The 25,140-nt window shown below is 38.7% G+C and overlaps 1 protein-coding gene across 2 annotated transcripts in view; it reads left to right on the forward strand.

Annotated features, from left to right (window-relative positions):
- Positions 1–25,140, forward strand: part of OXSR1 (oxidative stress responsive kinase 1) — a 97,433-nt gene that overhangs the window by 1,082 nt on the left and 71,211 nt on the right. For both annotated transcript variants that reach the window (XM_055321221.1, XM_055321220.1), the window contains exon 2: positions 15,368–15,480. In XM_055321221.1, coding sequence (XP_055177196.1) covers positions 15,368–15,480 — 113 coding nt within the window. The remainder of the gene's footprint in view (positions 1–15,367; positions 15,481–25,140) is intronic.

The raw sequence follows: 25,140 nt of genomic DNA on the forward strand, positions 1-25,140 counted from the left end.
GGAGCGCGGAAGGATGAGAAGCAGTCTTAGGGTTCCAGGGCAGATTTTTCCCTGCCGAGGGATGAGGAAGTGCAAAGGTCCTGAGGAGGGAAAGCGCTTGATGTGTTTCAGGACCTGGAGGGAAACTGGCAAGGGTAGAAGGGGGATCTTGGCAGGCATGGTAAGGATTTTAGAATTTTGAGTGTATTGGAGGGCTTCAGGCAGAGGCAGCATTATTTGACGGATCCGGCCGCTGTGTGTGGAGTGGTTTTGAGGTCCCGGAATACCAGTTGGCAGGGACCAAAACTTGCACAAATGTGGATTGTAATTCTTAGGCACAGGGATTGGGGGAGGGCGGAGACTTGGGATGAGGGGAGTATTTGTTGGACAACAATAATCCAGTGACTTTAGAAATCAAAAGGGGGGGTGGGCTTAGCTACACAGAAGCTCGGTCTAACTGACATGAGCAGACCCCTCTGTATGGGAGGAAGGAGACTGTCTGCTTTGCTAGATCAGCATCCTGTCCTATAATTAGTTTTATAACAAAGACTGGCTGAAAACTGTGGCTGTCTTAGAGGTGTGTTTATTGCCGTGTGTCTGTATTTTAGGGAAACTTTATCACATCTTTTTTTTTTTCTTTTTTTGCCTCTTGTTTCAAAACAAATCTGGGCTAAGTTTTATCTGAAAGAAATCACATCTTTTTCCTTACGCCACATCATACCCAGTGTCCTTGCTGGGTGTTCGACATACACCGGTTGTTTCTAAAGACAGCTAGCTAGGTCTCTGTCTTGATTGTTTCTCAGTCCCTCAGTCAATATCCTATGAGGAAGAAATTAAGTGAGAGATTTGAAGATGATGTCTGAAAAGTAAAGGAGGAGAATCTCTGTCATTGTTTTAGAAGAGGAATTTTGCCTTCCTTTCTGGTACGGTACACATCTTTCTGTGGTCATCTTTTATGCCTAGTAGTTAAGATGGCTCTAGAGATTTTAGAGATTTATTGGCTCTAGGGTTCTAGAGATTTTAGAGATTTATTAATTTGTTATCCTCAAGCAAGTAGGGTGTCTGTGAGTGGGCAAAAGGGAGTCTCAGCCCTCAGGGATAGGGTTAGTTTTCATCTTAAGGTGGGCCATAGGTAAAAGGTTAAGGACTATAATGTGATTTGACCATATTATTTTTATTTATTTATTTTAAAATATTTCATTTATTTATTTGAGATAGAGCGAGAGACTGAGCACAGGAGCTGAGTGAGGGGCAGAAGGAGGGGGGAGAAGCAGGCTCTTCGCTGAGAAGGGAACCTGACGGTGCACGGAGTTCCATCCCAGGACCCTGGGATCATGACCTGAACTGAAGGCAGATCTTAACTGCCTGAGCCACCCACGTAGCCCTTCACCATCTTATTTTTAAAATTAACTTTACTGAGGTATAATTTAGTGCTATAAAATTCACCCATTTTTAAGTACAAAATTCAGTGTTTTTTAGTAAATTTGCTGTGTCCCAGCCAGCATAATCCAGGTTTAGAATATTTTCATCACCCAGTGATGAAAGATCCTTGTGCTTGTTAACAGTTAAATCGCTGTTCCCACTCCCAATCCCAGGCAACCACAAATCTATAGATTTGCCTTTTCTGGACACTTAATATACATGAGATCATAATAACATATTGTCCTTTGGGGATCCCTGGGTGGCGCAGCGGTTTGGCGCCTGCCTTTGGCCCAGGGCGCGATCCTGGAGACCCTGGATCGAGTCCCACGTCGGGCTCCCAGTGCATGGAGCCTGCTTCTCCCTCTGTCTGTGTCTCTGCCTCTCTCTCTCTGTGTGACTATCATAAATAAATAAAAAAAAAAAATTAAAAAAAAAAAACATATTGTCTTTTGTGTTTGGCTTCTTTCACTTAGCATGATATTTTTTCATTTGTAAAAACAATTTTACTGGGTTATAATTTATATACCACAAAATCACCTGTATTAAGTGTATAATTGTATAATTAAGTGTATAATTTTTTGGTAAATTTACAGAGTTGTTCAGTCATCCCCACAATCCAATTTTAGAACATTTCCATCATTCCAAAAAGATGCCTCATGTCCATTTGCAGTCACTCCCTTTTCCCACCCCCTGCTTCAGGCAACCACAAATCTACTTTCTGTCTCTAGATTTGCCTTTTCTGGATATTTCATGTCAATATAATCATATAATATGTGATCCTTTCATTGGTTTCTTTGACTTGGCATAATATTTTCTGAAGTTCACCAACGTTGTAGCCTATATCAATACATTATTCCTTTTTATTGGACACCACATGATGGACATTGGGTCGTTTTTGCTTTTTGGCTATTTGGAATAATGCTGTTATGAACATTCACTCATCAAATCTTCATGTGAACATGTTTCATTTTCCTTGAGTGGAATTTCTGGGTCACATGGTAAATTTATGTTTAACTTTTTAAGAAATTGACAAGCCTTTTCAAAATCATTTTGCATTCCCACCAGCCATGTATGAGAGTTCCTATTTATCTTTGTCAGCATTTGTTGTCTTTGATTATAGCCATCCTGGTGGGTCTGAAGTGGTATCTGATGGTTCTATTTTGCATTTCTTTAATGACTAATGATGGTGAGCATCTTGTCATGTGCTTATTAATTAGCTTTTCATATATCTCCTTTGGTGAAATATCTATTCAAATGTTTTGCCCATTGGGTTGCCCCTGGGTTGTTTTCTTACTAAGTTAAAGGGTGTGTGTGTGTGTGTGTGTGTGTGTGTGTATGTATGTATGTGTATGTGAATGACGTGTTCGTTTGATGGTCAGTCCTTCACCTGATAGATGATTTCAGATATTTTTATCCTGGTCCCTAGCTTGTCTTTTCATTTTCTTAATGGTGACTTTCAAGGCCAGAAAGTTTTGAATTTTGGTAAAGTTTAATTTATTACTTTTTCCTTTTACTGATTGTGCTTTTTTGATGGCTTAACTAAGAAATCTTTACTAATCCAACATCACAAAGATTTTCTTTCCCGTATTTTCTTCCAAGTGTTAACAGTTTTAGCTCTTAAATTTTGGCCTCCAGTACATTATGAGTTCATTTTTTAATGTATGGCGTGAGATGAGATGAACCATCTTGTTTCACAGATGAAGACACTGAAGCATAAAAAGATAAAATGTCTAAAATCGTAGAGCTAATTAGTGGCACAGCGAATACCTGTGTTCTACTCTCCTGCTGCCTAATTCAGTATCCTTGTTTCTATGTAGGAATTTGATTGGTTTTTATATATTAAATGGACGATAGTGGTCATGGTCTAAGGGAAATTTTGAAGGTTTAAGTGAAATTAATTAGGGGGACTATCCTTACAATGAAGAATCTAATAGATATTTTGAAGGTGACCCTTTTGGATATAGTAGATTTTTCTTTCTTCTTTTATTTATTTTTTATTTTTTTTTAAGATTTTATTTTTTTGAGGGAGAGTGAAAGTGAGAGAGATCGCAGAGGGAGAGGGAGAAGCAGACTCACCGCTGAGCGGAGAGCCCCATGAGGGAGCTCGATTCCAGGACTCTGAGATCATGACCTGAGCTGAAGGCAAATGCTTAACCGACTGAGCCGCCTAGATGCCCCGAATTTTTCTTTTGTGTCTCCTGTTCTGTAAATTTTGAATGTCTCCCTCTCATTTGTAAGTTCACTAAAGTTCCTAACATCCTTCCATTCCACGCCTTGTGTCTTCTCTCACCCATCCTCCCAGGAGGGAGGGGGAAAAATGTTTTTCCTTGAATTATAGCTTATTATAAGTACCCAGCCTCAACAAAGTGGTGTAGACTTATTCTGAATTTGCTTCCATGCTGAAATGTTTGGAATACAATGTGTTCTAGTAAGCTATAATCATCAAAATGAATCTTTGTGATTTTTCAAATTACACTTCATTTTTTCTGAGAATCAAATGATTGGAGCTCAGAAAATAAAGGTTTGGAGGATCATTTGAATTTTCTGTTTTCAAAGAATTGTATTTTAAAGCAGTGATTAATTGATGCCTCCTTTCTGATCAAAGTACTTGCATTTTTTTTGATATGTATTTTTTTTTTTCACCTGCTGCTTAGCCTATAGTATTTGTAAGGTTGAGAAGCCTGGAATGCAGTCTGTTGAGCATCAGACTCTTGGTTCTGGCTGAGGTCTGATCTCAGGGTCCTGGAACGGAGCTCTGCTTCAGACTCTGCACTCAGAGCTGTGTGGGTTTCTCTCTTACCCTTCCTCAAGACCCCCCCCCCCATCCCCGCTCTCTCTCTCGCTCTCTCTTTCTCTAAAATAAATAAAATCCTTAAATATTTGTAGGGTTAGTTGCTTTTCACATTCTATTTTGTTTTCTCTCTTTCTGACAAAATCCTATAGAGAAAAGAAAAATTCCCTTCCTGGAACATAAAAGCATACAGATTGGGAATTCAAAGGACTTCCTTTTATTTTTTTTTTATTATTTTTTTTTATTTATTTATGATAGTCACAGAGAGAGAGAGAGAGAGAGAGAGAGAGAGAGGCAGAGACACAGGCAGAGGGAGAAGCAGGCTCCAGGAGCCCGACGTGGGATTCGATCCCGGGTCTCCAGGATCACGCCCTGGGCCAAAGGCAGGCGCTAAACCGCTGCGCCACCCAGGGATCCCCCAAAGGACTTCCTTTTAAAGAATTATATCATCTGAAGCACGCTTTGGCAAGATTTGAAGTTCTTTAAGTATAATTACTTGTGAAAGATGTTAGTAGTATTTTCACTGTCACTCATTCACCTCTCCGTGTTTTTGAGCTCCGTCCTAACCATTATTACCGTATTAGAATTTATAATCAGGTGTTGTACTGTATGACATGTGTTGAAACAGCTGGAAGAGTATGGTCTTAGAGTTGTGCTGACCTGGATTCAAACCCTGGCTTTTCCTTTTATTAGCTATGTGATCCTAGGCAATTTATATAACTGGTTTTAGTGTCTGCTTTTTGTCTAAAAAATGGAGGTAATGTTACCTATAACATTGGGGCTGTTATGTAGATTAAGTGTAATTGTGTGGAGAAAATGTTTAGTTTGCGTTGAATGCACCTTTTTTTTTGTTGTTTATAAGATTTTATATTTATATATTAGAGTGTGAGACAGCACTAGCAGGGAGAGTGGCAGAGGCAGAGGGAGAAGCAGGCTCCCCACTGAGCAGGGAGCCCGATAGGGGCGCTTGGTGTAGGGCTCCATCCCAGGACGCTGGGATGATGACCTTAACTGAAGGCAGATGCTCAACCACTCAACCAACTGAGCCATGCTGGCACCCCTGCATTGAATGTTCCTTCACATAATGACTTTCGTTATCTCTTTTTTCTCCTCTTATCTCTTTTTTTCCTCCTTATGTTTTGGTATTACCATGAAATATGAAATACTGTATGATTTGAAATCTTACAACACTTAAATACTTAGGATCTGTTGTAATATTTAATGGAACATCGCTGCCCCTTTTTTCTTTCTAGATCTTATTAAAGTTTAGGTGGATTTCAGGATTTATGGTGGACATGGTAGTATAGCTACATAAGGCCTTGCCATCTTTGACATTGTCAAGGATATGATATGATGGCAGATAGAGAAAACAATTTGGTGGGGGCTCTGCCACGTGCCTTTTATCTTTTATTTTCCTACGTCTCGGAAAGTCTCCATAAATACTCTTTACCTTGGATTAGGTTTTGAAAATTGTTATTTAAGATCTGTTTTTAATAAGATATGTTTTACCCAGCTTTTGACACGTTGGTGAAGACAAACTCAATTAGCTTTATTCTCTACTTTTCCCTCTCCTTTTTTTTTTTTTTTAAGATTTTATTTATTTATTCATGATAGACACAGAAAGAGAGAGAGAGAGAGAGAGAGAGAGAGAGAGAGAGAGGCAGGCAGAGGGAGAAGCAGGCTCCATGCAGGGAGCCCGATGTGGGACTCGATCCCGGGACTCCAGGATCATGCCCTGGGCCGAAGGCAGGCACTAAACTGCTGAGCCACCCAGGGATCCTCTTCCCTTTCCTTTATTATTTTTATTAATTGTTCATTAGCCACACATTTTGATATTCTAAAGTAGTGGTTTTCAAGTACAGATTCCAGGATCCCACCTCCAGCCCCTCCGTAAATGTGAAAGACATCATACTTTATCAATAGAATGATGTTGAATGGTTAGTGTATTTTCTCCCCCTGGTCAGGAGACTTAGCTATGGTGATATTATCAGTAAAGGCCAGCATTGGACTAACAACCTCATAGGGCTGTATCAGTTAGGGATTGCATTTGGCTGCATGTAATGGAAAACAAATTATAGTGTCCTAATAAAGTACCTTTTTTCCCTTCTGTAACTGGAGTGGCCACCTATATGCCCTAATTAACCATCCAGTCTCCTAGTTTTTACTTCACTGCACTTAACATGTAACTGCCATTCTTATAGTTGCAATGTAGTTAGTTGTTCTACACCTAGCCTCATTCTTGTGTTCCAGGCTGGAAGAATATGGCAAAAGGACAGAGGCACATGATGACTGAGTTGGCACCTTTTCAAAGAACTTTCTTTCCTGGAAGCCTTATTCAATGACTTCCATTTCTAGTTTATTGGCCAGAACCATGTAATTTGGCCATTTGCAAGAGAGGCTATGAAATAAAACTTTTTAAGCTGGGCACATTAGTACTTAAAACAGAATAAGTCAAACTTCTCTTATTAAAGATGAAGGGAAAATTGTATGTTGGATAGGCAACTAAAAATGTTGGCCTTGGTGGTTTTTTTTAAAAAAATGAAAATAGTTAAATAATACATTACAAGTAAATAATTTAACCATAGCAAGCAGTTAATAAATGTTAGCTTTAATCTAAAGAAGTAGTTGCTTACCAGTTAAGAGCATGGTGTTGAGTCATCATGTAGTTCTGGTTTCTAGTCTCTACTCTGCACCTGACTAGTTTATGACCTAAGTCTTATTTTTGTAATTATTATTGTATTAGATAAAAAACAAAACAAAACAAAATGGAAGTAAAGAAAGTGTTCAGTGTAGTACTTGGCACACAGAATAAGCGTTCAATAGATGTTAATGCTCATGATGGTAATAATGAGTTCATAGCTTATGCCCGTGAAGACTGGGCCATATTTGTGTTTGCTCTGCCTTAAATGAGTCATTTTTTTCCTTGAAAATGTATGTCACTGCTCGGTTGATTTGTCTATTCAGCAAATATTTATTGAACTTCTGTTATGCTCCAGGTACTGTTCTGGATGCTAGGGATATGTCAGTGAAGCAGACAGAAATCCCTGCTTTTATAGAGTTTATGATCTAGTGGTGATAAAGGACAAAAATAAAGCAGAGAAAGGAGTTGGAGACTGCTAGGGATAGAGGTGAATTTAAAAAAAAAAATTTAGGGATCCCTGGGTGGCGCAGCGGTTTGGCGCCTGCCTTTGGCCCAGGGCGCGATCCTGGAGACCCGGGATCGAATCCCACGTCAGGCTCCCTGTGCATGGAGCCTGCTTCTCCCTCTGCCTGTGTCTCTGCCTCTCTCTCTCTCTGTATGACTATCGTAAAAATAAAAAAAATTAAAAAAAAATAAAAAAAATAAAAAATAAAAAAAAAATTTAAAGATTTATAGAGAGAGAGTGTGGGAGGGAGAAGAGGGAATCTCAAGTAGACTCTACACTGAGTGTGGAGCCCAATGTGGGGCTCAGTCCCAGGACCCTGAGACCTTGATGTGAGCCAAAATCAAGAGTGGTGAGCCCCACCCACTGAGCCAGCCAGGCGCCCCTGGAAGTGAGTTTTAAATAGGTCAGGGAAAGCGAAAGAAGAGACATTTGATTTTTTTTTTTTTTAAGATTTTATTTATTTATTCATAGAGACAGAGAGAGAGAGGCAGAGACACAGGCAGGGGGAGAAGCAGGCTCCATACAGAGAGCCTGACATGGGACTCGATCTGGGGTCTCCAGGATCACGCCCTGGGCTGCAGGCGGCGCTAAACCGCTGTGCCACGGGGGCTGCCCAAGAAGAGACATTTGAGAAAAGACCTGAAGGAGGTGAAAAAAATGAAGATTGTGGTTATCTGCAGGAAGCTTATTCCAGACAGAGGGAGAGGTGAAGGCTCTAAATTGGAATGGAAGCATACTCATGTGATTAAGGAATAGGAGGCAGGCGTGGCTGGAGCAGAGTGAGATGGGGTGAAGAGGCAGACAGGAGAAGAGATCAGAAAAGTAAGGTGGTGGGGTTGTGTGGTTCTGACCATAAGATGGGATGAAGTCTTGTAAGTCGTTGTGGGTACTTGGCTTTTGGTTTGAGTGAGAATGAAAATCATTGCAGGATATATTTTTTTAATATTTTATTTATTTATTCATGAGAGACACAGACTGAGAAAGAGAGAGAGGCAGAGACACAGGCAGAGGGAGAAGCAGGCTCCATGCATGGAGCCTGATGTGGGACTTGATCCGGGGACTCCAGGATCACACCCTGGACCAAAGGCAGGCGCCAAACCGCTGAGCCAGCCAGGGATCCCCCATTGCAGGATTTTAAGCAGAGGATTATTAGGCCTGTGTTTTAAAGGGATAACGCAGGCTGCTATGTAGAGAATAGTTTTGTAAGGGTGGAAGGAGAGTTTATATATTTATCTAGATTTTATTTATTTATTCATGAGAGAGACAGAGAGAGAGGCCGAGACACAGGCTCCCTGAGGGGGGCCTGATGTGGGACTCTATCCCAGGACCTTGGGATCCAGACCTGAGCCAAAGGCAGACGCTCAACCACTGAGCCACCCAGGTGCCCCTGGAAGGAGAGTTTATCCAGTGGAGAGAGGTAGCACTGGAGTTGGTGAGAAGTAATCAGGTTGCTGGGTATAACATGTTTTGGAGTTAGAGAGTTGCCATTGGATTAGATGTGAAAAGATTTCTAAGAGTTTTGGCTGGAGCATCCGGAAGGATGGAGTTACCATCCTTTGAGATGAGAGATTACCAGAGTGAACAGGGGACAAAGATGATTCATTACAAAACCATCAGGCTGTGTGAATAATTACTCAAAGCATATGGCATTGTGTTTTTATTTTCATCTTTTTTTGTATAGAGAGAATAGCATGATTTTTATGATGTTGACTATTCTTAACAACTGTTTCACCAGTTCTAGAAGCTTTAATTTTCAGTGTGATGCTGACAAGAGAAAAGGGTTTTCAAAATTGTAATTTCCTTATATGTTTCCTTGATTCAGGTGACAGTGCCTTAATCATCTTTCAAAATGAAGAGTCTGGGTACTCTTTAGTGAATGTAAAACCATACTAAATAACATTTGAAATCTTTCGAATATGTATCTGCTATAATGATGTCTGGCCAAAATTTGGAGGAAATTATCTTTAACTGATTTGGTTTATGTATTTTTTTTTCTCACAGTTAGGAATAATATCCATTTTTAACTTTCCTTTTTAAGTTTCTGAGTCTAGTAAAGTGGCCAGAGACCAATAATTTTTTTAGTTCTCCTTTGGGCATCTCCTTTTCTGTCTTGAGAGATGAAGTTACCCAATTTGAGGAATTTCAGGAAAAATCTCATATTTTTGTATATTTAATGCATTCTGTATGTATGCATGTATGTTAAGACTGCAGTTTAAGAGCTCACTAGGAGAGGACAGAAGAGCGGAAGAACTGGGACCTAGGTGCATGGAGGATACACAGCTGTGTTAAGTTTTTGAAAGTCTGAATTAGGATGTTTTATTGGAAATTGGTTTCCATTTTCCATTATATTATTATTCTTACTAGTCCATTAGTAGAGGGCATTAGAGCAGTAGCTTTTACACTTTTCACTAAACCATTCCTGAGAGATCTCTTTTACAATTTGCATGTGTATTTATACTGAAGTAAATGTTTTACAAAATAACATTTGCTTTTACTATGTGCCATGCATACTGATGTTTTTTCTATTTTACTCTTTTTTACTCCAAGAAAATGATGGTTGAAACTCTGAAAATGACTTGTAGTTTGAAAATTCCTCATAAAGAAACATGCTTTAAAAAGAGGAATATTTTAAAAATATGTATCTCTCAATCTTTTTTTTTTTTTAAGATTTTATTTATTTATTCATGAAGGACACAGAGAGGTAGAGACTAGGCAGAGGGAGAAGCAGGCTCCCTGTGAGGAGCCCGACCCAGGACCCAATCCCAGGACCCTGGGATCACGCTGAGCCAGAGGCAGCCGCTCAACCACTAAGCCACCCAGATGTCCCTCAGTCTTTTAAATAAAAATCTTTATTTTATTTTTATTTTAAGTAGGCTCCATGCCTAATGTGGGGCTCCAACTCAGGACTCTGAGTTTGAGTCTCATGCTCTATCAATTGAGCCATCCAGGGGCTCCAAAATTTGTATCTCTAATCGTATGTTTTCAGAGTCTTACTAAAAATTGGTGAATAGTTAAAATGATTATAAAGACATTATAAAGATATTCTTCCCTATCCTCTTATTCACATTATTAATTGTTATTTTCTGTGAAAGTTTTTCTTTTTTTTTTTTTTTTAAAAATTTTTTTTTTTATTTATTTATGATAGCGCCCTGGGCCAAAGGCAGGCGCCATGTGAAAGTTTTTCTAATGAAGGATAGAACATGATTGGTATTCTGAATTAGTGGTGTTGTGTATTGAGTTCTTACTGCATTACCATACACACCTTTATGTTACAACTTTAAAATATTTTTTGATTGCTGAATAATGTTTTGGTGTTTGGGGAAGAAAACATGAAGATCAATGAAAGTGATTTATTGTTAGCATGGAACAACTGGAGCCTGCAAGTCTCTCTTTATCATTAAATGTGGGAAATGCTGGTGACTTTGCCCTTTGGCCATTTGTTAAATCACATCTTGTTTCTAGGAATATTTGTTTATTAAATGAGTGACTTTTTGTGTAGAAGAAGGTACTTTAGTATGTAGACAATTATGATCGATAATACCTAGGGTTAGTGTTCATTATTAGTGAAATTAATTCTGTGCTTAATAATGACTAGGAATTAATAACAACTAAACCCCAAATTGTTGTCTGTTTTTAATGCCAGCATAGCTTTGGTTTATGTATGATATGACATTAGTGTGCTTAAAGCTAGTATTTCAGATTTTGTATATATATAAAATAAATAATCAGTGCTTGATCATCCAGGGATACAGTAATTGACCTAATACTGGTTTAGGGATCCCTGGGTGGTGCAGCTGTTTATCGCCTGCCTTTGGCCCAGGGCGCGATCCTGGAGACCCGGGATCGAATCCCACGTCGGGCTCCTGGTACATGGAGCCTGCTTCTCCCTCTGCCTATGTCTCTGCCTCTCTCTCTCTCTCTCTCTCTCTCTCTCTGTCTCTCTCTCTGTGTGACTATCATAAATAAATTAAAAAAAAAATAGTACTGGTTTAAAGGGACGCCTGGGTGGCTCAGTGGTTAGGTGTCTGCCTTTGGCTCAGGTCAGGGTCCTGGGATTGAGTCCCACAAGGGGCTCTCCATAGGGAGCCTGCTTCTCCCTCTGCCTATGTCTATGTGTCTCTCATGAATGAATAAATAAAATCTTAAAAAACAAAACAAAACACTGGTTTAAAAGCTACCACTAGGTAGCTAGCACATTTGCAAAAATTAAAATGATAAAACATCGAGGAATACATTTACATACTAGAAGACATCTGTTTTCTAGGACCAAAGGTACTCTGTGGAGGCCTCATTGTGTTTTTTGTGACTTAAGAAAGCCTCTCAGCCAACAGATCTGGACCTTCATGATTGGGTTCCTTCCTTTGGGGCTTCCCAGAGTAGGGCAGCAGCCTCTCACTGAAGACAAGAGAGTTGTTAGAGTTTTCTAAAGGGATTCCATGCCGAAAGAACTTGGAAAGAGGATGAGAAAGGAACAGTTAATGCCAAGCCACTACTGTTCTGCCTAATTCTGTCCTACTCGTGCGAAACAAAGGGAGTTCACCAAAACAAACTGCGAACTATTTCAGTAGTAGTCTATTGGATCACTTATCAATGAATGTGTTAGTACTAGGTCCTAAACTATTGTCAAAATAATTCAAGTACACTATTGGATAATGTTGTTGAATGGCAAATGTGTCCTTGAATATTGGATTTCATTTTGAATTTTGCATGACATGAGCTTTGTACAGAGTTTTTGCTTAGTTTGTTATAATTGTGATTTGGGTTTATCCATGTCAGTGTTGACTGGTTGTATATCTATGGCTTTGATCAGGGACTTTGAAACAGATATCAATGTAACAAACAAATTCTCGAATTATATAATTGTATATGTAAATTATTTTCAAATTTTAATATCTGTAGCACATTTATACTATTAGAACTCTGATGTCCTACTTGAAGAAATGTTTTTAGTAACAGCTTTATTGGGATATAATTCACATACTATGAACATAAATTGCCCTATAAAAGTGTGCAATTCAGTGTATTCTCAGAGTTGTGGAACCATCATCAATGTTTAATTCCAGAACATTTTCATGTCTCTGGAAACTCCATATCCATTAGCTGCACTCCCTACTTCCCCTCTTCCTCTAGTCTCTGGCAACCTCTAGTTTACTGTCTGCATGTATGAATCTGCCTGGTCTGGACATTGTACATAAATAGAGTCATACTGATGTGAAATGTTGGGGTCTGGGAGTGAATGGTCAAGAAAGAATTCTTGAGACATCTTTGGTGCCAAAAAGGGTGGTTTTATTAAAGCATGGGGACAGGACTCTGGGCAGAAAGAGCTGCACTGGTGGTATGAGGAGTGACTGATTATGTATTTTCAAGTTGGGAGGGGGCAGCATAAGTCTGTAAAGAATTTGGAAGCAAGGTTTCCAGGACCTGGAGGGGCTAGCTGTTGTTGTTAGGAAAATGTTATTTACTGCTGTCTAGTAAAGTCTTAGTCATTAGTCATGAGACTCTTCAGATGTGTATCAGTGGGCCATATGCTTGGATGTTGACTGCTAACATATCTTGGATGGGTGGGTAGAGATAGAAGAAGTTTCCAAAGGGATTTTTACAGGATCCTGGAATTCAGGCTAATGGCAAGCTAAGGTTGCCTTTTGCCTCTAGCAAAGTATTAACACTGAGACAGTTAAGTTCCTTGATGAAGGTCACTCTGTCTCAAGTACTTGTCAATAGGCTGTCAGTTATAAGGAAGTTCAATTTATTTTCTTTTGCCTTTGTTCTGTATATCAATGCCATATATGGCCTTTTGTGTCTGGCCTATTAGCGTGTTTTCAAGGTTCATCCATGTCATAGCATGTATTAATAGTCATTTCTTTTTATTGCCAAATAGTATTACCGGTATATGGATATACCACATTTTCTTACTCTATTCCTCAATTGATGGACATTTGGGTTGTTTCCACTTTTTGGCTTTTACAGGTAATACTGCAGTGAACGTCTGTGTGAAATTATTTATGTGTACATGTTTTTTTATTTTCTTGGGTATATACCTAGGAGTTGAAGTGCTGGGTTGTGTGGTAATCTGTGCTTAACATTTTGAGGCACTGTCAGACTCATCTGAAGCAAGTATGTTATTGTAGTCCCACCAGCAATGCAGGAGGGTTCCAGTTTCTCCACATCCTTACCAACACTTGTTATTGTCTGTCTTTTTGACAGACAATCCTGGTGGATGTGAAATGTTATCTTGCTATGGTTTTGTGAAGAGATTTTTAAAATTGAAAACTTTGTATTACAAAGTGCTAGCTATTGTAGCTTGTATGTTTTTATTTTTAAAGTAAATATTTGAGAGAATATATAAGAACAATAAATAATTAATGAAATAGTTTTAACACTGAAATAAGTGATAATTACAAAGAGTAAATGGAAATTACCATGATGTCTGAGCCTGACTTTTTAAAACATATTTCACTGTTAGACTGTATAAACAAAGGTAACCTCTTAGTTCATGTTTAAGATTGTCTTTTTTTGGTACCATATTCTCGTGTTCGTGTAAGTTGACTTGTAACTTGAAAGTGATTTCAAAATCATTACCAGGCTTTTTTTCTTTCCTAGAAAGAAATTTCTGAAATTTCTTAGAAATCCAGAAATCTTCTGGAAGATTTGAATATTTCGTTTTAAGATGGTGTGGTATTTCTTGCTCTCAGTCTGATGGAGGCCCCAAATGTGGGGCAACAACGGGATAGAAGCCAGTGGTGCAGGCAGAACAAAGGAGAGAGGAGATAGAGGTTTATTGAAATCATCGCAAAGGTGCGGCAGGACAGAAAGGGAGGGAAAGGAGAGAGACAGAGGGAAGGTGGGAGGTGGAGAGACAGGCAGACAAACATACACATACACGCAGAGTGAGACACAGAAACAAAGAGACAGATGTAAGTAGCCCATTGGTTAGTTAGAGCCTATGGATATTTTGATGTGAGTCTGTGGGTTACTATGGGCCCTTTCTGCATTCCATTGCTCAAGGCTGTTTGCCTAAAAGTGGCTTCTACAGAGATAGAAATGGAAATTACTTCTGGTAACAATACATAATAATATGACTCGTAAATTGGGGGGAAATGGACATTTAAGGACAATACTGTGTATTTTTTTTGGCATGATAAGCTTTCCTTTTCTCTCTGCCTGTTAACTGCTTTTTTTTTTTTTAAGATCTTATTTATTTATTCATGAAACACACACACAGAGAGAGAGAGAGAGAGGCAGAGGGAGAAACAGGCTTCATGCAGGGAGTCTGATGTGGGACTCCATCCCGGGTCTCCAGGATCACGCCCTGGGCTGAAGGCGGCACTAAACTGCTGAGCCACCCGAGCTGCCCTGTCCCACCATTTAAAAAAACTTATTTATTTAATTTATTTATTTATTTATTTATTTATTTATTTATTTATTTATTTATTTATTTATTTATTTATTATTTGATACAGAGAGTGAGAACAAGCAGGGGGAGCTGCAGAGGGAAAGGGAGAAGCAGGCAATCTGTTGAGCACAGAGCCTGATGCGGTGGCGGGGGGCAGGGGTGGGGGTGGGGGCTCGCTCTATCCCAAGACTCTGGGATCATGACTTGAGCAGAAGTCAGATGCTTAACCCACTGAACCACCCAGACACCCTTACACCCTACTTTTTTAGGGTATTATCTTTTGTTGAGTGTAGGAACAAGATAAGAATTATTCTCTTGTTTATTTTATTATCTATTTTTCTTTTTAGTGAGAGCATGTGCATGAGCTGAGAGTGAGGGGGTGGGGGAGAGAAATCTTAAGAGGGCTCTGTGTTGAGCATGGATGCAGGGCTCAGTCTCATGACCCTGAGATCAGAACCTGAGCTGAAATCAGGAGTCAGTCACAACTGACTGAGCCACTCAGGCACCCTGAATTATTTTCTTGTTTAAATTGTGTGGGAATTAAAAAAATAATAATAATAAATTGTGTGGGAATTAGAAATATCATGTTCTTATCTATATATCTATTTATTTACTTATTTATGTATTTATCTTTAGGGAGTGGAGCAACGGCTGTGGTCCAAGCAGCATATTGTGCCCCTAAGAAGGAGAAAGTGGCAATCAAACGGATAAATCTTGAGAAATGTCAAACTAGCATGGATGAACTCCTGGTACGCACATCTCATATTTCTTATGTGGAGAAATATACTCCTCTGTATATTCAGGGAAATAACTTGAAATTTTTGATTACTTTTCTTATAAAACGTATTGTGGTTTGCTCATTAAGTAAAGTTTATTGTAAAATTTATAAAAATCCAGGTAAATAAAAAAAATTAGTTGTAATCCTCTCATTCTGAGATTTGCACTTGCTATATAGTCTTTAAGATTGTGCAATTTAAATATTTGTATTTTTATGATAATGTAATCATTGTTCTTTTCATTGAAAAATTTATCGAATTCTTTCTGTGTCTATAAATATGAATTAACATGCCTTTCAGTATGTGTAGTATTCTGTTGTATAGGGAAGCCACATTTTATTTATAACCTATTTCTCATATTGGACTTTTTCCTGTTTTTATCATTTTCTTCTTTACTTTTCTCTTTCCTTAAACTAGTATCATGCAATTGTGATACCTGGTCAAATGGAATATGTTTTATTTAAAAAAATTTGTTTTGAAGTTTTCATCAATTTATTTGAGAGCACAAGCAGGGGGAGGGGCAAAGGGAGAGAAAGAAGCAGACTCTCTGCTGAGCAGGGAGCCTGATGTGGGGGCTCCATCCTAGGACTCTGGGATCCTGACCTGAGCAAAGGCAGACACTTAACCTGCTGAGCCACCCAGGTGGCCCTGGAATATGTTTTAAAAGGCCCTGGCTCGGGCAGCCCTGGTGGCCCAGCGGTTTAGCGCCGCCTTCAGCGCAGGGTGTGATCCTGGAGTCCCAGGATCGAGTCCCGCATCGGGCTCCCTGCATGGAGCCTGCTTCTCCTCTGCCTGTGTCTCTGCCTCTCTCTCTCTCTCTGTCTATCATGAATAAATAAAAATGTTTAAAAATAAATAAATAAATAAATAAATGGCCCTGGCTCCTAAGAATATGGTACCACCAATCTGCATTCTGATCCTTGATGCAAGAAGACAGGTACAGGTGGCATTGCCTTATCCAAAAGCTAGGGAAAAAGAGAAGAAAGGGAGTCTCAAGGATTAATAGCTGCAAGAGATATTCTTTGGCATTAAAAGCTACACACACAGGGATTATTTTGTACTTCTTTTATGAGCTGTGACACTGAGTTGTTTCAAGTATGTGGTAAGTGATCAGCAAAGGACATAGGATAAATTTTCAAATCATTTAACTTTGTAAATCCTCAGTTTCTTTGGCTTAAAATAGAAATATTAACATCTGCTTTATGTACCTCATGAGGTTTTTATTTTGTTTTAAAAGATTTTATTTATTTATTTATTTATTTATTTATTTATTTATTTATTTATTTATTTATTTATTTATTAAATTGGGGGAGAGGCAGAGGGAGAAAGAGAATCTCAAGTAGACTCCATGCTGAATGTGGAGCCTGATATGGGACTTCATCTTACATCCCTGAGATCATGACTTGAGCCAGCATCAAGAGTTAGATGCCTAATTGACTGAACCACTTGGTGTCCCCTTTGTGATGTTTTTCTTAAGGATCAAATGATCCAGTACTTGAAAATTATAAACTGCCATTCAGATATGAACTAATGTTATCTTATTAAGTATTTCTCTAAGATCATGTACAGCTAATGATAGAAGCGCAGGAGTTAGTAGCACTGGGATGATTTGACATTCCAGAAGTCTTTTCTACTTCCAGATTGGATTTAATTTCTGGTAGAGTCTGTACTGGGTATTAGGGAATATTGGAATAAAAGGAAAAGAGATAATAGAACTATACATTGAACTTTTAACATGAAACAGATGCATTTCTTCAGGAGTTAGTAGTGTATGAGCAGAAGCTGAAGAAGAAAGTGGCTAGAGTGATCTTGAGCCTCTGGTGAGACAACATACACTTAAAGGAGATGCTGGGCAGCCCGGGTGGCTCAGCAGTTTAGCGCCACCTTCAGCCCAGGGCCTGATCTTGGAGACCCGGGATCGAATTCCACGTCAGGCTCCCTGCATGGAGCCTGCTTTTCCCTCTGCCTGTGTCTCTGCCTCTCTCTCTCTGTCTCTCTTTCTCTCTTTCTCTCTCCCTGTGTCTCTCATAAATAAAAATAATCTTAAAATCTTTAAAGAAAGGAGATGCTGATGGAAGTCCTATGTAGTTATCTTGGATTTACAGATCCCTGCAACCCCTTAGAGCATTATTTGAATATTTGAACTGCAGTGATCATAAAAGAAGGCTGTAAATTATAGACAAATTGTTTTGAGGAAAAACCATTTTTTAAAAAAGATTTATTTATTTATTCATGAGAGACAGAATGAGACAGAGACATAGGCAGAGGGCTATAGACATAGCCCATAGACATAGGCAGCAGGCTCCGTGTGGGGCTCCTGATGCAGGACTTGATCCTAGGACCCTGGCATCATACCCTGAGCCAAAGGCAGATGCTCAACCACTGAGCCACCGAGGTGCCCCGAAAAACACAATTTTAAAATTAAGTTTATTTATTGGACACAGAGAGAATACACACAGGTAGGTAGAGCGGCAGGCAGAGGGAGAGGGAGAAGCAGGCTCCCCACTGAGCAGAGAGCCTAATGTAGGACTCGATCCCAGGACCCATGAACTGAGCCACCCAGGTGCCCTAAAAAACAGAATTTTTAACTTCTATATTAAGACTGGAATTTGAGAAGCCCAATATGAATTTTTATCTTTTGCCACTTACTTTATATAATCCATAAGGATAACATAAAGGTGAACGAAAGTCTTATTTTTTACCTCATGACTGAAGAAATGGAGGTTCAAAGTTTAAATAACTTGACTGTGTTCACATGATGGTGACAGCAAACATCTTTTTAATGATGGGCACTTAGGTGTATTTTACCCTCATAAATACCACCATGAGACAGGTGGTAGCTCCATTTTAGATGAAGTAAATCATATAATAAGTGACAGTCTGGATTAAAAATCAGATCTTTCTGAGTGAAGTCTATTACTTTCCACTTCATATAATAATAACTAGTTATAATCTTGGTTCGAAAGTAGAAAGAGCATCTGTTCTCAGATATTTGACATCTAGAACATAATATTTGTGTTATTACACTAGGGCCTTCCTTGTAAAGGAATGCAAATTTGGTGTAGCTTAGTGACAGCAAAAATGAATTAGACCCCCGTAATTTTGCCCATATAGTCCAGTAAGCTTTACATTACAAATACAATATTTATATATATTTGGCAAATAAGTGAAGTGGAGGGGGAAGTGACTTTTAGTGATTTTTTAAAAAGATTTTATTTATTTACTTGAGAGCAAGAGCATGAGCCAGTGGAGAGGGGCTCAGGGAGAAGAACAAGCAGACTCCATGCTGAGCATGGAGCTCCATGTGGGGCTCTATCCCAGAACTCTGGGATCATGACCTGAGCTGAAGGCAAATGCTGAGCCACCCAGGCACCCCTTAGTGAAGCAAATTTAAAAATAACTGGCTTTTTTTTTTTTTTTTTTTGGAGAGCAAACAAGTAAGATCCCACAGAAGTCTTTTTTTTTTAAGATTTATTTATTTATTTATTTATTTATTTATTTATTTATTTATTTATTTATTTATTTATTTATTTATTTATTCATGAGAGACAGAGACACAGAGAGAGGCAGAGACACAGGCAGAGGGAGAAGCAGGCTCCATTCAGGGAGCCTGATGTGAGATTTGATCCCGGGTCTCCAGGATCGAGCCCTGGGCCGAAGGCAGGTGCTAAACTGCTGAGCCACCTAGGGATTCCTGATCCCACAGAAGTCTGAAGAAACATTGGGAATATAAAGAAGGCTGGATTTTTTTATGGTGTTTATAGTGCCAGGCACCTGAGGTCTGAGTGAGAAGGGCTCTGTTTCCCAGATAAGAAACCCTTTAATTTATCTTAGAAAATCTATTAGATCAACATACCAAACTTGTGGGATTGTGATTTTATTTTATTTATTTATTTTTTCAAAATGGTCTCTGCTATAATGTAGAAAGGGTGCTAATGTGAACCAGGTTCTAGGTGTGTATCCTGTGTGACAGTTAGTAGTGAGGAGGCAGTATATTGCTCCTTTCTCTTGTCAAAATGTTTTCTTGTCTGACAACCTTTGCTAAAAGTGTGATGGGAAAATCAGCTGTCAAAGCTTACTACTACATTTATTTTTTCCAGAGATGTTACTCACAGGCACACTAAGCAGTGTTCTGAGGCTTTTCTCTTCTCTGGTAAATTCTAGGACTAGATTCATTGGACAGAGAGCTGAAGGGAATATGAGGAGGCTTAATATGTCTTTACTTTACCTGAAGGCTCACAATCTAGTTGAAAAGTTTGTTGTTTCCTGTACAAGGTTGAGCGTCACGTGCGCCTAGGAGAAATATTAAGTACTGGGAAGTAGGAGGAGGTGTGCTCCTAGTTACAAAGATGGAGGCCTCTGTAGAGATATTTGTGTTCTGGCCCAGCAGGGTTGAAGATGCTTTGAACCAGAGATACAAACCTTACCAGGCAGGGATTTAGAGTTAGGAAAGTATTCATTTTTATGTATATATTCATAAATACAAATGTAACCAAAACATTTTCATGAAACAATTCTTTTTTTTTTTTAAAGATTTTATTTATTTATTCATGAGAGACACAGAGAAAGAGAGAGAGGCAGAGACATAGAGGGAGAAGCAGGCTCCATGCAGGGAGCCTGATGTGGGACTCAGTCCTGGACCCAGTAGCATGCCCTGAGCCAAAGCCAGATGCTCAACCACTGAGCCACCCAGGCGTCCCTCATAAAACAATTCTTAATTATATTATGTGGAATGCACTCTGATTTTCTAACTTTATCTACTTAGTTTCTGTCGTGGCCCGTGTGGCTTTTGTAACCCATGGTTTAAAGGATGAGGCCACACAAAGAGTTAAGACTCTAAACTCAGGCAGTGACAGTGATATTTTATAGATGGAAGAATTGTTTGTTTCAGAATGAACATTCCATGAAGGCAGGGACTTTATTGTGTTCAGTCTGTATGAATGAATGAGTAAATTAACATTACTTGAGGACTGATTGAATGGTGTAAAGTGGAGGAAAACTGCTTGCATTGGGGTAATTAGAAAACCAGGAGTAAGTGTTAGGAACCAAGATGAGTGAGTTCTAGGAAAGAATGAAAAGTCATCATTAAGCAACACTTGAGAAAGCTTCAGGTGGAGAACAGAGAAGTCCATATCAAAGCTCTGGCAGCATCAGGTAACAGGACTTTCAAGAAAGTGCTTTCAGTAGGAGGGGTGGAATTAACTTGGATGTGGGGGGGGGCAACTGGGAAATTTGATTCGGAGTGAATATAGCACTTAGCATTTTTGCTTCTCAAAGGAAAGGGAAAAGGATAACTCCAGTGGGAGTTAAGATAAAGGAACCCTTTTCCATCCCCCACCTTTAAAGGAATAGAAGAGAAGGAAAGAAATTATTTAAGGCCCTTTCAGTTTTTGAATTTGATGGTTCTCTGATAGTCTCCTATTAGAAGATCCTTTGTGGTCCCGCCTCTCAGAGTAGAGCTAAAAACCCCTTACCTTCACTTTTAAGACATTGGACAGTTTGACTCCAGCTCTGTGTGTGAATTGTTAACTTCTGTCTCTCCTCCCCCATCCAGTTGGCTCCAAGTCCTATGGTTTCTACTTCTTCAGTATACCTCTTGATTCCTTCTTTTCTTTCCATTCATATTGCTACATATTTTCTTAAAACTATTTTGAGGTAGTTTTAAACTTCTAGAAGAGTTGCAAAAGAAATACAGAAAGTTCCCGTATGCTGTTCACCCATCTTCTCCTAACAATAACATGACCACAGTGTGATTATCCAAACTGAATAACTAGTTATTTATCATTTTTCAGGCCACCATCATCTCTCACCCAGGTCATAGCAACAACCTTCAATGTTATGTACTCTTGTCTTCTCTCATTTATTTTCTATATTTGCAGCCATAATGATTTTTATGAAATGGTATATATAATTAAACCATTGATGCCTTCCCTTTGCTTTTAGGATGAAGCCTAAATTTTTGAATACAGTTAACATGGTCCTTTATGATATGGTCCCATGTGATTAAACAGTCAAACCCGTAAAGCCTACTTACCTTTCCTGTGTGAGTGTAGTAAAACTTCTTAAAGGAAGCCTTCCTTGATTATCAGTCCTATTTTCTGATAATTTTCTTCTCCAATGAAATCATGTAGTATCTGGTACTTCTCCTATCCAGCTGCTTATCATTGTTGGTTATTAAATTAATATTTGTCTAACTTCTTCACTAGACTGTAAGTTTCTTGAGGGTTTACCCAAGAATGTAGACAAGCACCTAGCACTGTGCCTGGCACAGAGTAAGCAGTTGGTCGATATCTGTTGAAAGCATGAACCACTTACTCTAGACAGGTTTACTCATTTCGTCCTAAAATATGTCTTGCATATTTAATCTATTTTTTTTTAAATAATTATGTGTGCCTTTCACTTTACACTGCTGTAATTTCCCCATGGCCTATAGAACTAAACCTGGTTTCCACCTGCCCCTTAGAGGACTTCTTGCTACCTATTACTGTTCTTTCCAATGAATTCTTGTAACATTTACCATCTTTACTACTCATTGGCAATACATGTTGTCCTATATATTCCCTCTCCTATATACTTCTCATATCTCTCTTAATCTTGTGTGACTATATCAATAGGGAAGTGCTTACTTTAGTTTTACAGTTTTTACCATAGAAGACTATGCTGGTGACTTTGGAGGTTGCAAAAATGCATATGACAAAATCCTTGCTATAAAGGAACTTAATATTCAAATAAAAGAAGAGAAAGGAAAAACTAACATTCATGGAGCAGTGCTTTTGAATCAGAGATCATAGGCAACTTTTATACAATTGATTTTTACTGTACAAATACCAAGGTCATTAGGGTGGCAAGTACAGTACTTGAATAAGTAAAAATTCTATAAAGTACTATAGGATTTAGTTCATTCAGTAAATATTTACTGAAGGTGTACTGTGTGCCAGGCACAGTGATAAGTGCCAGCAATACAGAGTCTTAGCTTTCACTGAGCTTAAAGTTTTATGAAGGATGCAGAAAAATAAACAATTGCAGTATAATATGATATGTTCTGCAGTGTTTAGGGAATCACTTTTTTTTTCATGGCTTTTTAAAATTCAAGTACAATTAACATATAGTGTTACGTTAGTTTCAGCTGTACAGTATAATGATTCAGCAATTCTGTGTATTACTCGGTGCTCATCATGATAAGTGTACTCTTAATTCACTTCATCTGTTTCACACACACACACACACACACACACTTCCCCTCTGGCAACCACCAATTTGTTCTCTGTATTTAAGAGTCTGGCATTTTGTCTCTTTATTTTCTTTGTTTTATTTCTTAAATTCCAGATAGGAGTGAAATCATATGGTATTTGTCTTCCTCTGACTTATCTCACTTAGCATTATACCCTCTAAGTCCATCCATGTTGTTGAAAATGGCAAGATGTCTTTCTTTTTTATGACTGAGTAATATAGTTCAGGGTGTGTGTGTGTAATATCCAATAGCTTGCATTTAGGGATCCACTTTTAAGTACTTGCCTTTATGGAGTTCTCAGTTCACCAGGGAGGGACAGATCACTAAGTACCCAAGGTACTAGCCAGTACATATGTGCCATGATGTAAAGAGATACACAGAGAGTTTGGAAACCAAGAGACACCTAGCTTGCAGAGCTGGTGGAAATGATATTTTTGTTAGATCAGAAGGAAGAATTAGCATTTTTAGCAAGGGTAAAATAATGAGGGAAGTATCAAGGCAGAGGGAACAACAGCATTAAATATCCATGGTTAGAAGAAGCATGCTCACCTGAGATTTACTGTGGCCTGATTGTAGTTGGTATATTGGGATAGGGTCAATGAAGAAGTAGGATTGAGACTAGAGAGATATGGATGCCTGGGTGGCTCAGCAGTTGAATGTCTGTCTGCCTTTGGCTCAGGGCATGATCCCAGGTCCGGGGATCAAGTCCTGCATCGGGTTCCTGCAGGGAGCCTGTTTATGTCTCTGCCTCTCTCTCTGTCTCTAATGAATAAATAAATAAAATCTTAAAAAAAAAAAAAAAAAGAGTAGAGAGATAAGCAGGGCCCAGATCACTCGGGGTTCTATAAGTCCTTATATCATACTTAACAATTTAAATTCATAACCTGAAGTAGAGTAAGCTTAGAGGGAGCTCAGGTTTCTACTTTGGATTTAGTATATGACCTTGCTATTTCAGGATATTTCTCATTAGAATGAGAATTGTTCATTATTGCACCAAAATGGGAAGAAACCATATTTTAAAAATAAAACAAAACCCATAAACCAAAAAGCACCCTTTCCCTGAATAGACATTCTTCCAAAGGAATACATCCAGATGGCCAACAGACACATGAAACGAGGGATCCCTGGGTGGCGCAGCGGTTTGGCACTTGCCTTTGGCCCAGGGCGCGATCCTGGAGACCCGGGATCGAATCCCACGTCGGGCTCCCGGTGCGTGGAGCCTGCTTCTCCCTCTGCCTATGTCTCTGCCTCTCTCTCTCTCACTGTGTGACTATCATAAATAAATAAAAATTAAAAAAAAAAAAAAGACACATGAAACGATCCTCAACGTCACCCATTATCAGGGAAACGAAAACCAAAACCGCAGTGAGATATCATCTCACACCTGTCAGAATGGCTAAAATAAAAAAGGCAAGAAATAACAAGTGTTGGCAAGGATGTGGAGAAAAGAGAACCTTTGTGCACTGTTGGTGGGAATGTAAATTGGTGTAACCGCTATAGAAAACAGTTTGGAGGCACCTCAAAAAATTAAAACTAGAATTACCGTATGATCCAGTAATTAATTCTAGTACTGGGTATTTACCCAAAGAAAATGAAAACCCTAATTTGAAAAATACTTGCACCTTTATGTTTATTGCCATAGTCAAGGTATGGAGGCAACACAAGTGTCCATCTCTAGATGAGTAGATAAAAAAGATGTGATTTTACACAAACAGTGGGATACTACTCGGCCATAAAAAGAATGGAATCTTGCCATTTGTGACAATATGGATGGGCCTAGAGGATATTACACTAAATGAAGTAAGATAAAGACAAATACATACGATCCTTTACATGTGGAATCTAAGAAACAAAACAAGTGAACAAATGAAAAACAGACTATTAAATACAGAGAACAATCTCATTGCTGTGGGCTGGGGAGATGGGCAAGACAGATAAAGGATGTTAAGCGATAGAAACTTTCAGTTATAAAATATGAAAGCCACAAAGATGAAAAGTACAGCATGGGAAATATAGTCAATAATATTATAATGTTGTATGGTGACAGATCAGGTGACTACACTTGTGGTGAGCAGTAATATATGGAATTGTCTAATTACTATGTTATATTCCTTTTTTTTTTTTTTAGAATAACAAAAAATATTTTACTGAAACATAAGATTTACAGAAGTTTCCAGACAAGCCATACAAAATGGTCACAAGCTTTTTCTTGAAGGAAGGATTCTACACTTGACAGCAAAGTAACAATGTTATTAGTGAGGGCTGTGATGTTTGTTTAATGTTCCCATTTTGGTTCAAACAATCAAGCTTGTCCATCTACAGCGTCTAAATAAAGTTAGACTTGGCTAGAGAGCATATTCTAAAGAACTGGTTAGCTGCTTTTAACCGATGCAATCAGATCA

This window comes from Nyctereutes procyonoides, unplaced genomic scaffold (genome assembly GCF_905146905.1).
Source record: "Nyctereutes procyonoides isolate TBG_1078 unplaced genomic scaffold, NYPRO_anot_genome, whole genome shotgun sequence".
Classification (NCBI taxonomy): Eukaryota; Metazoa; Chordata; class Mammalia; order Carnivora; family Canidae; genus Nyctereutes; species Nyctereutes procyonoides.